The sequence below is a fragment of the Triplophysa rosa genome, linkage group LG4 (assembly GCF_024868665.1).
Source record: "Triplophysa rosa linkage group LG4, Trosa_1v2, whole genome shotgun sequence".
Taxonomy (NCBI): Eukaryota; Metazoa; Chordata; class Actinopteri; order Cypriniformes; family Nemacheilidae; genus Triplophysa; species Triplophysa rosa.
Window position 1 is genome coordinate 12,515,759 of NC_079893.1, and position 17,554 is coordinate 12,533,312.

The following is a 17,554-nucleotide window of genomic DNA, read 5'->3' on the forward strand; positions in this document are numbered from 1 at the left end:
ACGCGGCGCAACACGACACACCGCTTGTTCTAATGGGATTGTCCTGCATCCGGCGCAGACAAAATTTAAAATAATAATGGGTTCTAATGTGTTTCTAACGTCTTTTGACGTGTAGACACAGTGTAACGCTATATAAATATAAATTTGAAACAAAACAAAAATATTGAAATTGAAATTTGCTGACAGTAACATATAAATTAGCTTTTAAAAAAGCCTCCTGGGTCTGAAGCACGAGCTATAATGCATAATGCCTGGTCTTCTAAACCAGTGGTTCTCAAAAAATATATTTTGTTGTAAGGCCCACTTTGTGCAGGGTGCATCGCTTTGCGGTCCCCCAAATAAAAACGTATAATATTACATTTAGAATTTTATTTAAACAATGCTGGAACATCAATTATTTTTATTGGTGGTATTATTTTTCTGATGTTTGATTGCATAACATTTACGACTAATTCCTATGTGTCATAAAATGCTACAAAATCTGTTGCCCCCCTGGATCCGTCTTGGGGCCCCCAGTTTAAGAACCACAGCTCTAAACTAAAAATATTGTTCAATTGCTCAAAATTAAACAGAACAACCGTGTTTAACCGAGTTCCGATGCAGACATTTTAACAATAGAAACTGACCTCAAACAGCACATTGTATGTTGTGACAGTGAACTGGCTGGGGTGGAGCATCAATCGCTCGGTGAGCAGAGAGAACAGGCCGTGACCCAGCATGACCTCCAACTTTCTCCTAAAAACACATGGAATATGAAAAAATCATCCCAAGGCCACGTTATGATCTACTTCAAATGCAGCCAGGACCCCAACAGGGCATAACTGCAGCCCAGAGCTTCTGAAAAATATCTCCACAGTCACGGAATGAAGCTGCATCCATTTTAAAAGCACTTGGCGGTCAGATTCCTTGTGGGGAAAATTCACATGAAGCAAATGGGATTTTAAAGGAAAGTGAGCTTATCTATCAAAAACCCCAGAAACAGAATTTGGAAAAATACTGCATAAATATTTTCACGCTGGATGAATTAATAGGCAAGTGAGGGTTATTTGTTATCAAAACATGGCAACTGAATAGCTAAAAAAAATAATAAAAATAATAAAAAAATACTACTTGACATACTCTGCCAATCATAAACATGCAAACCATCCTGGCCGTTTTAATTAATTAAAAGAAAATGAAATCCAGTTTAACAATTTATTTGAGACTTAATTTCCAATAATATAGCTCCAGCAGTGTGAAATTTGGACTTACTTTGGTGACAAATATTTGAGAAAGTAGCCCAAGACTTTGAGCGCCTGCACGCGAATTCCTTCACTTTTGGACGCCAGAAGCTTAAAGATGACCCTGTGTTATTGAGAGAATAGTATGTAAAATATTAAATGACTAACAAAGTAAACAAAATCTGTGTAGTGTACAGTACATGTTCATACATATGTGATATGTTACAGTACATTATAAGATACTTAACCTAACAACAATTTTATTGTGAAATATATTTATTGAAAAGTTATTGAAAAAATATTTATACAAAAATATATATAAAAAATACCTGCTAATACAAAAAATGCATTACCAAATTAAGTAATAATATTAACATTGAACGTATGCATCCTGAAGGGACACCCTCAAATACAGATGTTTTCGAACAGGTTGATGAATTCTCTTTTTCAGCCGCTTTCTCTGTATTTCTTTCCGACCGAGGAGGCTCAGTCAGCTGCGTTCACATATCTCACAAGGGCAACGTGGCCCTTCATATGTAACCGAGACCATTACACTGTCTCCATATTCAAATAAATATGGCTATATCCTTCTGGAGCTGGATTTGATGGAAGTGTGATTTGAACGGGGTTGTCAGATCCGAAATGAAAGTGAGGCCCTCTGTTTTATCGTGACGAGCCGTCCAGACGCCCCCCGCTAGCGTGCACATTTAACCCCGTGGCTGTCAGTGAAACTAGCATGTCTATAAAGGCTTTGGAAATGTTCAGGTCTCCATTTTAGGAGTCCAGTAGAGCAGCATAGGTATCAGATGAACCCAAGAAAGTGTTTTTATAGCTTGCATTAAGCAAGAGGTACTGCGGCCTTATGTCATTCCATAGAGATGAATGCAAACTAAACGTTTTTTTTTTCATTTTACTTTAGTGTTACAAAGGTTTTAATAAACATGTGAGATGAATAATGAGCCAGGGCATCTGATCCATGCATAGATGAGACAAAAACATTGGTTTAAACTAGAAAGTGTAGTGTCTTGATGCCAGGGGCAACAACTGCAGCCTCACCGTATTCCGTCCCTCTGGTCAAAGGCTTGAACCATTGAGCCAGGATGCTCGGACATCAGAGCTACCAGAAGCTGGAGAACGTCCATCAGATTATCATCCTGGAAAAAATGTTTCACAAAAAGCAAAGAAAGAAGCACAAAAAAGAAATCCAGACAGCTTTAGGAAAGACTTGTGGGTGAGTAAATGATGAAAGAACATGTGTGTGACACACTAGTCAAGAAAAATAGTAAAAGACAAGAAAAAATATAACCCCACATTAGGGATTAAATACTTTTCTTAAACCAGTTTATTATTTAGCACCAGTGGAAACGTTACTGTGGGATCTTGGCACCATCTGGTGGTAGTTACATGTCATATACAGTACAGTACAGTGTTATAAAGAATGACATAGAACTGGTCTCTGCAGGGTAACTGGACATTAGATAATCACTGACACAGGCAGACAAGAGTTTGTATTGAGGGGTATCTGTACCTCATGCATTGTGAGCAGGTAGTTGAGAATACTCTGTAGTTCATCTTCCTTTATGCCGTGATCCTGTATTCACACGTGAAAGAGGGGTATGCGTTACTTGTGCTGCACTGACTCAATTTATCCAGTGTGCTATTTGTGTGTTTCCTCTACCGTACCTTCATTATGAGCTGTTTGACAAACAGCAGTAGGAATGCTCGGAGAGAGTGAATCTCCTTCTGATTGGGTCTAGGGCCATCTATACACAAGCAGATACAATTAAAGCCATGAAATACAACAATTAAAAAAATAATAATAAAGAATAATGTTTAATTAATTCAATGTTTAACTTATCAAAAAAAAAATTGTCGGGGGGGGGGAGTTTTTGTTAGCATTAATAAAAGGTTGACATTTGGTTTATTTCATAACAGGTGGCCTCAAAAAGCTAAATGTAAATCTGGATCTATTGCCCTGTAACAGAGAGAACATATTTTTGCTTATAAAATCATTTTTGCTCTGAAATGTGTTTCTTAAAGAGTAAATATTACAATGACCTTAAAATTACATCTCATGCTGTGTGTAATATTGCCGTGTGTGAATGTAAGCAGTCTGCCAAGTTGTAAAGCCGAAAGTGAACGAATAACAAAGTTATTGGCTTGTGAAAAAGTCAACTCTGAATCATGCGAACGAGTCGTCTGTCGTTCTAATTGTCTGTCGTTCTAATTTCAGTTCCGGGTCAGATTTTTGTCACTCCGTGTAATGCCCGCCTACATTCCAATTGCGACACCGCACGCGGTACACCAATCACAGCAGACTAGACCATCTGACCAATCGGATCAGAGTAGGCTGACAGAATGAATCGCCGAACGAATTGTTTGAGGTCATAATAACTGCCTATTATTAGAAAATGAAAGTGTTTTTACACCATGTATGTACGTAAACTTGTTGTTGGACACTCCATAAACCAAAGTAGGAAAATCACAAAATATTTACTCTAAAAATTCGTTGGGTTTGTGCTACCTTATCTTTAAAAAAATATGGTGTCTAATGCAACTCTGGTTATTACTGTATGTTATATGTAACCAATACACCAAATTATACAAAAATGAACATATTATCAATTAAATAAAGACAATAATAATAATTTAAAATGAATAATTATAATCATATAATCATGTAAAATAAATACATGTTTCATTAATCTAATGTTTAATTGATCAAAATCAAGAAAAAATAAACCTCAAAGAGCTTAATGTGAAGTCTGGACATATTTTCTTGTAGATATAGAGAGAAGATCGTTTTTGTGTATTTTACTTTGTAATTTAATGCATATAAAGTAACCTTGATTTCTTAAATAAGATCTCATTTTGATTTTACTGTGGAAATTACACAGGGATCTTTCAGGGACAAAGCTACAATCACAGAACCAAACACATTAAAAGACAACGTGCCTATTGTTGGGTAAAAAACCTCCCTGTTCTTTCTATCTAGAGACGCTTCTATTGAAACAAACTATTCACAAAGCTAAAATAGCAATGAGCAGATATGGATAACACAAAAACGGATAAAGAAGAAGTAAAAATACATAAAATGTTTTCTTATCCCAGTGAGACTTTAATTAACCAAGTTATAAAGTCATTCGTTTAAACACACACTGCTTTAAAGAGCTCGAAATCGACCTTTCATGACCCTGATCTTCTCTGTTCTTACGACGTGTTGAGAAGTTGCTTCTCTCTTACCGAGACCCTTGGGTGTGATCCCGCTGCGGTCCAATGGGTTTACAACCCAGTAGAAATACTTGAGCGTGTGCATGACCTGCAGTACCGTTCCAACTCTGCGGATGGCGTTGTAGATGGTGACGGTACTGATGAATTCAGTTGCTAGGTAGGTGTAAAGAACCAATTGCACCTGTCAGAGGCAGCAAACCAGTTTCAATTACTGTTAAAAACTGTAAACTGTAAAGTGCATAGACTACTGGTATAATGACTTATATTTGGTTTCTGTGAATTTGATCAAATGTACTTTAGCTGGGGCGTGGATCCAGATGGTGGGGTTGAACAGGATGTGGTCACACAGCTGTTTCAGCAACAAGACACCAGTGGGTAGGTTGCTAAGGTAACGGGCAAAGGCAAGGACTATGTCCAGCACGGGTCGGGTCACGTGTACTTTGGAAGACTGAAGAGAATACAGACAAAGAGCATAAATGTTTAAACAAGGTGCCTGTTTATGTCTTGTATCTACTTATCACAAATGAGCTGTCCATCCATTTTGAGAAGGAATCAGTTTCTTGGCTGCTAAAAATGAACATGCTCTAGGGGAAAGCATTTGTATATAAACTGCATCTGCGCAAAATGGATTGTACTGCTTGAACTGTAATGAACCAAATTTCTGACATGGCTTTCCATCATTTTGTAATTACATCGCTCATGGACAAATCATACAAAACAGACGAATCACTCAGAGTAATATTAATTTCGTCCTTCATCTTCCCAATAGTGTCTGACAAAATGATGAATTGCATTGTTACTCATATTTGTATATTGTATTACTTTTCCTAACATTGTCAAGTCACAGGACATTGCTTTGCTAACGGCCTCTATCGTTCATGACGCTGGAAATTGCTTTCTTTGTAAATGAATGGTGTTTCATCACATTTTTATTTCGGTAGCCGTCAGCGTGAAAAGGTCTTAACAGGTATTCTCATAAGAGTTCCTATATTAAGTTTAGTTCAAAGATTCTTAAAGGGAAGGAACATTAGCAGGATTGAAACCATTTCATTCATGTACACCATAATGAAAGTACTCACCTTCTCCAGTGAGTAACCTATGACGAGAAAGCCCTTGCAGGCCAGCACCTGCTCTTGCATAGCAACAGAGCCCTTTAACAGCTCCATCACGAATGACAGTAGTGTGCAACTGTGAGAAAATATATACGGCAGGTCAGCTTCAACAGTCAAAAAACCTATAACATATTCTGTAGTCCTAGGGGTGCAATGATATATAGACGGAATTTTTTTATATGTATGTTTTGTATAGCTATTGTGATTTTTGTTTACAATTTGAGGTGTATATAATACTATAGACCAGTGGTTCTCAAACTTTTTCATTGTAAGGCCCCCTTTGTGTAGGGTGCATCACGTTGTGGCCCCCCAAATAAGTACTTATAATCTTATACTTGAACAAAAAACATATTCAGTTTTACAATGCTGGAACATCAATTCTTTTGGTTGGTGGTCTTATTTTTCTGATGTTTGATTGCATAAAATGTATGATAAATTTCTATATTTCATAAAATGCCACAAAATCTGTGGCCCCCCTGGATCCATCTTGGGGCCCCCAGTTTGAGAACCACTGCTATAGACCACTTATATGGATGACAGAACCAGTGCTGGTTTAATGCTGTTCCAGAAGAACAACCAACAGAATATTTATAACCGATTTAAAACAAATATCTTTAAGATTTAGTTGTACATTTAAGCTTTATATAATAATAATAATAATAAATAAGTAAATAAAAACTGAAACCGGAAGTTCTTCTGGACCAGTGTTTAGATCTGGCGAAGTGGTCTGTTGGTTGAGCTGCCAACATGTGACCAACGACATATGTTTTACAGTTCGTTTTACTTTACTGCTTTAAGAAGCTCTTAAGGTTTAAGGCCTTAATTCCTTTCTTCATTTTATGTAAAAGTTTTATTTTTCAGTGACAGATCTATTCAATTTTTAATAATTTACACACAGAGGGTCAATCTTTGAATGCTGTCAATTTCACAACAAGCTGTACACAAAACAATCTTACTGAAAATTGTTTTATGAAATTAAAAATAATTGTTATTTTGTTTCAAATACTGTGATACTGACAGTAGTGTGTTTTGTACTGAATTATAAGCAGAGTGCACCCTGCATATTTAGCCCAAGAATTAAAGGGACAGTTCACCCGAAAATAAAAATTCTGTCTTGATTTACTCACCCAGAAGTTGTCTCAAATATGTGTACATTTCTTAGCTCTGTTGAACACCAAAGAAGATATTTTGAAGAATGTAGGAAAACAAACAGTTCTGGGACACTTTGACTACCATTGTAATTTTTCCTACTATGGTAGTCAATGGTGGCCCAGAACTCTTTGGTTACAAGCATTCTTCCACATATATTTCTCGATGTTCATCAGAACAAAGGCATTTAAACAGCTTTGGAACAACTCAAGGGGGAGTAAATAATGACAAAACTTTTATTTTGATGTGAAACTGTCCCTTTAACTCACCCTTGTGCCGTTCACAACCCGTACGACTAGAAATAACAGCCAAAAAGAATGAGAAAAGGACCAGCAAAGTTGTCTATGCCTTGTGTGCAACATTTCAAGTCTTTTGAAGCCAAATAATTGTTCTAGAAAGAAGCTGAAATTTAGATTATTGTTTTGTTATCATTGATTTCATCCTTGCACACATTCAAAACAGACAAGTCATCACTGATAGATCTGAGTAGAAACATATATTTGTTTCTTGTTTGATTTTATTTTATTATTCCATTCATTCATTATTACATGATTACATTTATTTTTATCCATATTTTACTAACCCTTACTAAGTTTTATGCATTTATTACATTTCATTTATCATATATACTCATTCATTTATTTGATCATTTTATTATTCACTTTTATATTTATTATTTGTTAAATTTTGTCCTTATTTTTAATTGTGTTTAATCGTCTGTTGGGTGTCTTTTATGCTGATATGAGTCTCCAATGGTCTCCATCTCAAGGTTCATAATAATGTCACGAGACAATGTTTTGATTCTATAATCTTGCATGGTTAACAACACCTATTGAATCTGTGTCTAGTCAGATGAAGTTTGCTGAGCATTGAAGTACAGCTGAGATTATTCAATAAACCATCTTTCATTTTATTCAACATCACTGCGTCTCCTGCCTGTTGTTCTTTCCTTCATCTCTGCATCTTGATTTGAAGTATTAACTCACAACGGAATTGATATTTCAGATTTAATAAGTTCCTGATGGGGAGAGATCTAGTGAAACTGGACTCTAACTTTGGATCTATAAGATCTGCAAGCCATATCCATAGTTGGATCTATCATCACCGATGCCATAATGTAAAAAAAAAGCTTCTCCTGCATCTTGCGACTGACCGTGTTGCTGAGTGATGAGAGGAAGATTTCCGACAAACACTCCACTTCCATTTTCAACAGTTTGTATTTCATGGTAGTTGAATTATACAGAATTTAAACCGCAAGAGGGCGAGTAAATGATGACAGAACAAACTGCATTTTGATTAAAAATAAGAGGCAGAATTTGTACTCCAACTAAAACTCATTTTGTTGTGCTACAGCCAATCATAATCAATGTTTAACTTTCTCTCGCTCCAATTTAATGGCATGTTGGTTCAAAATAACACATCATGTAACACTGGCCTCCCTAGAGCCCAAAACAGACTAATGGTTTGTTACCATGAGAAAACATCTCCTAAAAAACTGTCATTGTGTGTCCACTGGGTCTTAACAAGTCAGGGAGAGAAGTTAAGTTAATTTTCAGTTTTTCCTGGCGAGGCTAAAACCGAGGACAGTTCAATCTTTTTACCCCACTGAGAATCCCTTTTCTAATTTTCTCCCCCCCCACCGGGGCGGAACTGATGTGTTCTCACCAGACGGAGGTGTCCAGCTTGTCTCCAGTGTGCTGGAGGTAATCCAGCTGTGCAAACAGGGGAAAGAGCACTGGAACTCCTCCTACAGAGTGAATGGCGCTCTGGACCGAGTGCGTCACCACAGCCTTGACGTCCTGAAACACAAAAAGCCTTGGCGTTACATTTGTTTTGTAATTGTATGTTGTCTTACTGTGCGTTGTGCTGTTGTCCAATCAACACAATTCACGTTGTCATCCGTCTGAATGGGAGAGTTGTTTCTTGGATGCATAATGTGGGCGTGAGAGGGAGGACTGGAGGGATAATGAAATAGAGCAAGACAGCTGTGAAGGCCTTTATTACAGTGTCTATAATCAGACTACAACTCTCCCAGATGGCACATGACGGCACCTATTTTATGTGTTCAGTTTGTGAAGATGTAATTAGAGTGTGCAAAGCTTTTTTATTTTCGAAAATCATCGAAAAACAGTCTAGATTACTATGAACATAAAATGTATATCAAATGTGCCCCCTACTGTACAACAGTGAAAACATGTAAAACCTGAAAAATGCAGTAATGGTTGGGAAGCTTTGTGTTATAAATGATGGCCGTGAAAGAGTTAAAGCGGAAAAATATTCTTCACAAGATTAAACTAAATGTGTTAGAAATGCATTAACCAGGTGCGACAAGGCAGCAAACCTGCAGCATGAGGGCGTGTGGCGAGTGCACAAAGATGGAGACGTTGTCCTTGGGCGATGACTCCAGACACAGCTGAGCATCCGTGGCTCGGGGGTTATAGGTGAAGGAGATACAGGAGGACAGCTTTCCATCATACAGCAGCATCTTATGGTGTTCCGCTAACATCAGGTCACTCTCGGCCTTGTGCTTGAACGTGCCCTGCATGAATAAGAGAGACTGTTAGACCGGACTGACACTCAGCAGATTAGATGATTATTCAAATGTTGCGTCTCTGAAATCTGAAACACAGGAGCCCTTCAATAAGAGGGACTTCAGGAGTCGATCGAGACGGTACGCAACGCATCGCCCACGAAGAGGATGATCGTATCAGGGCCGCTTCCTACCTACTGACGAGGGAATGAAAAGTTCAGTAGACTATTTGCGCTAAATAAATGGTTGATGTCATGGTGTATTGAACAGAAGCTGCTCTTTGTTAATAATTTTGCTCTGTTCTGGGAGCGACCTAGGCTCTTCCGCCCCGACGGCCTGCACCCCAGCAGCATCGGAGCGGTTCTTCTGTCTGACAACATTTCAAAGACGCTATGCACCGTTTGACTACGTCTCCAACCGGTAAGTCAAAACTTTAACCATAGTCTGTGTTCCTCCCACTCAACTGTTATAAATGTTACTGCTTCCAAATGCATAAAGACCGTATCTGTCCCCCAAATAATACTACAAAATAATAATTTAGGCAAAACTCAGAGAAAAAATCTGATCGTGATGAACCCGAAGACAAACGACCAAAACCAACTCATAAAGTTCGGCCTACTTAATATTAGATCACTAAATTCAAAGGCAGTTATTGTAAATGAAATTATCACAGACAACAGTTTTGATATATTTTGCCTTACCGAAACCTGGCTTAAACCAAATGATTATTACGGTCTAAATGAGTGTACCCCACCAAGCTACTGTTATATGCATGAGCCACGTCTGGTTGGTCGAGGTGGTGGTGTCGCAACAATCTTTAGAGACTTTCTTACTGTAACTCAGAGAACAGAGCATAAATTTAAATCATTTGAAGTTCTTGCGTTGAACATAATTGTTCCAAACGAAAGTAAAAAACCATTGCTTTCTTTTACATTGGCTAAGACCAGGCTAAGACCCCCTGGGCCCTACACTGATTTGCTGAAAGAGTTCGCGGACTTCTTATCGGACCTATTGGTTAACGTTGATAAAGTACTGATCGACGGAGATTTTAATATCCACGGAGATAGTGCTAATGATGAATTAGCAGTGGCGTTTACAGAGCTACTACACTCTTTTGGAGTAACACAACACATCAATGGACCCACTCATCGATTTAATCATACACTAGACTTGATTATATCTCACGGAGCCGATCTAACCAATATAGATATTATACCTCAAAGCGACGATGTCACTGATCACTATCTTATAACATGTACAGTGGCTTGCAAAAGTATTCATCCCCCTTCATTTTATTCACATTTTGTTATGCTGCTGCCTTATCTTAAACTACTTTAAATGATTATTTTTTTTACATTAATCTACACTCCGTGCACAATAATGACAAAACAAAAAACTGATTTTTGACAGCTTTGCAAATTTATTAAAAATAAAAAACAAAAATAAGTACATTGCATAAGTATTCATACCCTCAACTCAGAAAATGGTTAAAGCGCCTTTACAGACTCAAATCTTTTTGGGTATGATGTGAAAAGCTTTACACATCTGCATTTGGCAATTTTCTGTCATTCTTCTCCTCAGATCCTTTCAAACTCTGTCAGGTTGGATGGAGATCATCAGTAGACAGACATTTTCAGGTTTCTACAGAGATGTTCAGTTGGGTTCAAGCACTAGCTGGGCCACTCAAGGACACAGACAGAGTTGTCCATAAGCCACTCTTGCATTGTTTTAGTTGTGTGCTTAGGATCATCAGAATCAGAATCAGAATCAGAATCAGAAGAGCTTTATTGCCAAGTGTGCTTGCACACACAAGGAATTTTCTTTGGTGTTGGAAGCTTCTAGTACAGACATTTAACACAATGACAATACAATATAATACGATTTACAGTCTAAAAGATTCTAAATTGTGCATATATAAAAATAAAGACTATTTTACAGAAAATGGGGGATAATAACATATAAGAGACATTGTACCGGGTAGTATATAGTAGAATAAACATATTAACAGATTGTATGTACACTTGTGCAAATGGATAATTTAGTAAGTAGAGGTAGTGTTATATACATGTATACATAAGATGTAGATATAATAAGGCACAGTAGTGCACACTATAGGAGTAGTGGAAGTGGAATATTGCTCTTAAGGAGCAGTTATCTGTTTAGGAGGGAGATTGCCTGGGGGAAGAAGCTGCTTCTGTGTCTGGAAGTCCTGGTGTTTGGTGCTCTAAAGCGCCGGCCAGAGGGCAGCAGATCAAAGAGTTTGTGTGCTGGGTGTGTGGAGTCAATGATGATTTTTCTTGCCCTGTTTTTCACTCTGGAATCGTACAGGTCCTGAAGTGTGGGCAGAGGAGCACCAATAATTTTCTCAGCACTACGAACTGTCCGTTGTAGTCTTCGTAGGTCTGATTTGGTGGCCGAGCCATACCAAACAGTAATTGAAGTGCACAGAACAGATTCGATGACCACTGAGTAGAACTGGGTCAGTAGCTCCTGTGGTAGGTTGAACTTCCTCAATTGACGGAGGAAGTATAACCTCTGCTGGGCCTTCTTTACAATGGAGTCTATGTGGGACTCCCACTTCAGGTCCTGAGAGATGGTGGAGCCCAGGAACCTGAATGACTCCACAGTATCCACAGTGCTGTCCAGGATGGTGAGGGGAGGAAGTGATGGAGGGTTCCTTCTGAAATCCACTATCATCTCCACTGTCTTGAATGCATTCAGCTCTAGGTTGTTTTGACTACACCAGGCAGCCAGCTGAGCAACCTCCTTTCTGTAGGCAGATTCATCACCGTCTTGAATAAGGCCAATGACTGTGGTGTCATCTGCAAACTTCAGGAGTTTGACAGAAGGGTCTGTAGAGGTGCATTCGTTTGTGTAGAGTGAAAATAGCAGTGGAGAAAGAACACATCCTTGAGGAGCTCCGGTGCTGATGGTACATGTGCTGGATTTAAATTTTCCCAACCTCACTAGCTGCTGCCTGTTCGACAGGAAGTTAATAATCCACTGACAGGTAGAGGTTGGCACAGAGAGCTGGGTAAGCTTGGGCAGGAGGAGGTCTGGGATTATGGTGTTGAAGGCCGAGCTGAAGTCTACAAACAGGATCCTGACGTAAGTCCCTGGTCTGTCTAGGTGTTGTAGGATGTAATGCAGTCCCATGTTTACTGCATCGTCCACAGACCTGTTTGCTCGGTAAGCAAACTGGAGGGGATCAAGAAGTGGTCTGGTGATGTCCTTCAGGTGGGCCAGTACAAGTCTCTCAAATGACTTCATGACCACAGATGTTAAAGCAACAGGCCTGTAGTCATTAAGTCCAGATATTTTGGGTTTCTTCTGTACAGGGATGATGGTGGAGCGTTTGAAGCATGAAGGGACTTCACACTGCTCCAAAGATCTGTTAAAAATATTAGTGAAGATGGGCGACAGCTGCTCCGCACAGACTTTCAGGCAGGAGGGTGAGACATTGTCTGGGCCTGGTGCTTTTCTGATCTTTTGTTTGCGGAAAAGCTGGCAAACATCCTCTTCGCAGATCTTAAGTGCAGGTTGAATGTCAAGAGGAGGTGTTAATGGTATAGCAGAGATAGGGTCAGGGCGGGTGTGAAGGGTGAGACTCTGCATTTCAAAACGACAATAGAAGTCGTTCAGGTCGTCAGCCAGTCGTTGATTACCCATAGACTGAGGGGATGATGGCTTGTAGTTGGTAATGTCTTTCAGGCCTTTCCACACTGATGCAGGGTCGTTGGCTGAAAACTGGTTCTTCAGCTTTTCAGAGTAGCTTCTCTTAGCTGCTCTTATCTCCTTTGTCAGTGTGTTTTTGGCCTGATTATACAAGACTTTGTCCCCACTTCTGTAAGCATCTTCTTTGGCCTGACGAAGCTGTCTCAGTTTCATTGTAAACCATGGTTTGTCATTGTTGTATGTTAAGCGAGTCCTGGTGGGAATACACATGTCCTCACAGAAGCTGATGTAGGATGTCACTGTGTCAGTTAACTCATCCAGATCAGTGGCTGCAGCTTCAAAGACACTCCAATCCGTGCAGTCGAAACAGGCTTGTAAGGCCCGCTCTGTTTCGCTGCTCCATCTCTTTGCTGTTCTTGCTACAGGCTTGGCAGATTTAAGCTTCTGTCTGTAGGTCGGAAGAAGATGAACCAGGCAATGATCAGAGAGACCCAGAGCTGCTCTGGGAACAGAGTGGTATGCATCCCGTATTGTGGTGTAACAGTGATCCAGAATGTTGCTGTCTCTGGTGGGGCATGTGATATGCTGCCTGTATTTTGGCAGCTCACGGGAGAGGTTTGCTCTGTTAAAGTCCCCAATAATAATAATAAGAGAATCCGGGTGTTGCTGCTCCGTGTCAGTGATGTAATCCGCCAGCTGTTGCAGCGCCGCGCTCGCACAAGCATGTGGAGGAATGTAAACATTCACGAGAATAAATGAGGAAAACTCGCGTGGCGAATAAAAAGGTTTGCAGTTGATAGAGAACGCTTCTAAGTACGAAAAGCACATCTTCTTCAGTGTTGTTATATCTCTGCACCAACCTTCGTTTATATAAAAACATAATCCACCACCACGTGTCTTCCCTGTTGACTCGGCAATGCGATCCGCTCTGAAAAGCTGAAAACCCGGCAGATGTAACGCGCTGTCCGGTATGGTGTCATTGAGCCATGTTTCTGTGAAACACAGCGCAGCGGAGTTGGAAAAATCTTTGTTTGTCCTGGTGAGTAAGAGTATTTCGTCCGTTTTGTTGGTAAGGGAGCGGACATTCGCCAGGTGTATACTCGGCAGCGGGGTCCTAAATCCGCGTCGTCGGAGTCTGACGAGCGCACCCGCTCGCTTTCCCCGCTTGCGTCTTTTAGAGCGTTTGTACAGAGCTGCCGCTCCTCCGAGTAAAATGTCCAGTAAGACGTCTGAATTTTCAAAATTAGGGAAAAGATTGATAGAAGGGCATTGCTTAATGTTAAGCAATTCGTCCCTGGTAAAAGTGATTAAAGAAGAGTAGCTTAAAACAGGAAAAACAACAAAAAAAGACATAAGTACTAGAGCACTCCAAACCGAGGCAGCCATCCGCGGCGCCATCTTGGATATCATTGTCATGTTGGAGAATGAACCTTCTGCCCTGTCCGAGGTTCTGAATGTTCTGGGCTAGGTTTTCATGATCATTATCTCCGTATTTTGTGTACAGTCCCTGAAGCTGAAAAACACCCCCACATCATGATGCTGTTTCCACTACACTTTACTGTTAAGACGGTATTGTACAGGTGTTGAGCAGTGCTCGTTTTTCTCCAGACATGATGCATGAATCTGAGATTCATCAGACCAGAATATCTTGTTTCTGACAGTTTGAAAGATTCGTTGAAGTACGTTTTTGCATATTTCAAGTTTCCATGTGTCTTCACTGAGCAAAGGTTTGAGTCTGGCCACTAAGCCATAAAGCCCAGATTGGTGGAGTGTTGCAGTGATGTTTGTCCTTCTGTAAGTTTCTCCCATCTCCATATATGATCATGGAGCTCAACCAGAGTGATCATCAGCTTCTTGGTCACCGCTCTAACCAAGACCCTTCTCCATCGATGGCTCAGTTTGGACAGGAGGTCAGCTCAAGTAAGAGATCTGGTGGTTCTAAACCTCTTTCATTGAGGATAAATGGAGGCTACATGCTTCTGTGAACCTTCAATACAGCAGATTTTTTTCAGAAGTCTTCCCCAGATCTGTGCCTTGATACAATCCTGTCTCAAAGCTCTACTGGCAGTTCTTTTGACCTCATGTCTTGGTTTTTACTTTGATATGCATTTTCAGCTGTTGCACCCTTTATAGAGAGGTATGTGCCACTCCAAATCATACTTATTCACTTGAATTTGGCACAGGTTAACTCCACTCGAAGTGTATAAACATCAACAAGCAAAACTAATGCTTCTGAGCTAAATTTCAAGTGTCCCAGAAAAAGGGTATGAATACTTATGCAATGTACTTATTTTTGTTTTTTATTTTTAATAAATTTGCAAAAATTAGTTTTTTGTTTTGTCATTATTGTGCATGGAGTGTAGATTAATGTAAAAAAATAATCATTTAAAGCAGTTTAAGATAAGGCAGCAGCATAACAAAATGTGAATAAAAGGAAGGGGGATTAATACTTTTGCAAGCCACTGTACACTGCGCACTGCAGAAATCAGCCATTTAACTCGTTATCAACAGGGTAGAACAATTACCTCGACTACTAAAGATAGTTTCGCAAAGAGGTTGCCAGATCTGACTACTTTAATAACCATACCAGTAAATACAGAATCGCTCAATGACATGACCAGCAAATTGGGCACTATTTTCTCTAATACATTAGAAGCCAAAAAGATTAATGAGAAAAACGTAGCACCTTGCTACATTAGCACCACTCGCGCCCTTAAAAGAGAAATACGTAAACTGGAGCGCAAATGGAAACAAACCCAAATAGAGGTCTTTAAAATTGCGTGGAAAGAGAGTGCAAACTGTTATAAAAAGGCACTAAAAGCAGCAAAGGCTGAGCACCTCCGTAACCTCATAGAAACTAACAAAAACAATCCAAGGTTTTTATTTAGTACAGTTGCTAAATTAACAAATAAACAGACATCACCTGACCTGGTTATTCCGCTGCACCTTGGTAGCAATGAATTCATGATTTTTTTTACAGAGAAAATCGAAAACATACGAGACAAAATAGTAAAAACTCAACCTCCAAGTCTGTCCTATGAATTAGTACCAACCATCGCCCCAAAATAAAGGCTACAGTGTTTTTCACCTATGAAACAAGAAGATTTAATTAAACTTATTGCAACATCTAAACCTACAACTTCCTTTTTAGACCCCATAACAACTAAATTATTAAAAGAGTTATTACCCGTTGCAATTGAGCCCACAATTGAGCTTTCACTTAATGCAAAATATGCTAAATAAACCACCGGGAGACTGCATTTATTAGATATTATTTACTAGAATAATCTTGCTTGCTCTATAAACACCATGCACTGTGCTGTGTTTTACCTTTTTTGTGTTTTGCAGTTTCTCTTATTTTCTCCTGTAAAGCTGCTTTGGAACAATGCACATTGTGAAAAGCGCTATATAAATAAAATTGAATTGAATTGAAAGTAGAACATATACATATTCATGTATCTTGGAAATGAAGAGTTTGGTTCCAAAATGAGATAACATCATACAAATCATGTTTTTTTATTATATTAACATGTTTTAATGTGTTAGTTAGTTGTATTTTTTGAGTTATTATGGTTTAAATCAAAACAAACCAACTGCAGTTTGATTGATATTAATTGGAATGCACAATAAAAAAACATGATTTTTGAAAACAATTTTGTAACTAAACTCTTCAAATGCTTATCCAAAGCAACCTGCAATGCATTCAAGCTACTGTATACATTTGATCATTATATGTGTTTATGATCTTGGGACTCGGGCGCAGAAGTGTTTGAGTAGAGCAAGGAGACAGAAACTGATGTGAAAGACATAGTTGCCTGATGTATTTCAGTCAATAACCGTGTGATCAAAACAGCAGATGCCAAATCTAGGGCAAACCTGGCCTCTGAACAGAAAAATTAATCTCTTTTACAAGTGTGAAATGGCACCTTGTATCCAGGTCCCAGGTGATAGATGGCCAATATCTGAGCGGCGCTGAGAGCTTCACTGAACAGATACACGGCCCCCATCTGACCGCAAAACACACGGTTAGCGTCTGCCGTCTCTGACGAGCCCAGGAAACACTTGTCGTATGTCTGCGAAGAACAGAAAAAGGTTTGCTGTTTAAACATCTTAAAAATATGTCACAGTGCCTATAATGTACTAAATGCTACTGGACAAAAGCTACCACGCAATACAATTCAGTACTGCACGCTCATACTCCTACATAAGGAAATATCAAACTTTTTTTGTACTACTACTATTTTTAATCAGGATTTACACCAGGAACAGGATTTAAAATATTTACACCAATTCTGAATCTATGGTATTAAGACACATGAACAAGATTTCAAAACTACAGTAAACAATGCATTTCTATATGAATTATTTCACACTATGCCAAAATGCAATTTGTTCATATTATTTTCATTTTAAATCATCAATAAATGTGATTTGGCACCAAAATAGTTTTTTGTTACGCTTTTGCTCACTTTCTATTCAGTGGAAACAGGTTCTAAAAAAAGTCAGTTTAGGGAAATTGTGCCACTTGGCGGCCATCTTTGCAACGCGCCTCCAGGCAGTTATTATGTAATTCAAACAAGACGTGAATGGGAATACTGATATTTCTACAATCGCCGGCTAAAATCCCAATTAAACAA

The 17,554-nt window shown here is 39.0% G+C and overlaps 1 protein-coding gene across 3 annotated transcripts in view; it reads right to left on the reverse strand.

Annotated features, from left to right (window-relative positions):
- lrba (LPS responsive beige-like anchor protein) overlaps nucleotides 1-17,554 on the reverse strand; it is a 262,968-nt gene that overhangs the window by 192,730 nt on the left and 52,684 nt on the right. For all 3 annotated transcript variants that reach the window (XM_057332760.1, XM_057332761.1, XM_057332759.1), the window contains exons 8-18: nucleotides 16,844-16,990; nucleotides 9,054-9,251; nucleotides 8,378-8,511; nucleotides 5,531-5,639; nucleotides 4,747-4,899; nucleotides 4,464-4,632; nucleotides 2,904-2,983; nucleotides 2,749-2,811; nucleotides 2,277-2,374; nucleotides 1,252-1,344; nucleotides 627-735 (exon numbers count right to left, since the gene is read on the reverse strand). In XM_057332760.1, coding sequence (XP_057188743.1) covers nucleotides 627-735; nucleotides 1,252-1,344; nucleotides 2,277-2,374; nucleotides 2,749-2,811; nucleotides 2,904-2,983; nucleotides 4,464-4,632; nucleotides 4,747-4,899; nucleotides 5,531-5,639; nucleotides 8,378-8,511; nucleotides 9,054-9,251; nucleotides 16,844-16,990 — 1,353 coding nt within the window. The remainder of the gene's footprint in view (nucleotides 1-626; nucleotides 736-1,251; nucleotides 1,345-2,276; nucleotides 2,375-2,748; nucleotides 2,812-2,903; nucleotides 2,984-4,463; nucleotides 4,633-4,746; nucleotides 4,900-5,530; nucleotides 5,640-8,377; nucleotides 8,512-9,053; nucleotides 9,252-16,843; nucleotides 16,991-17,554) is intronic.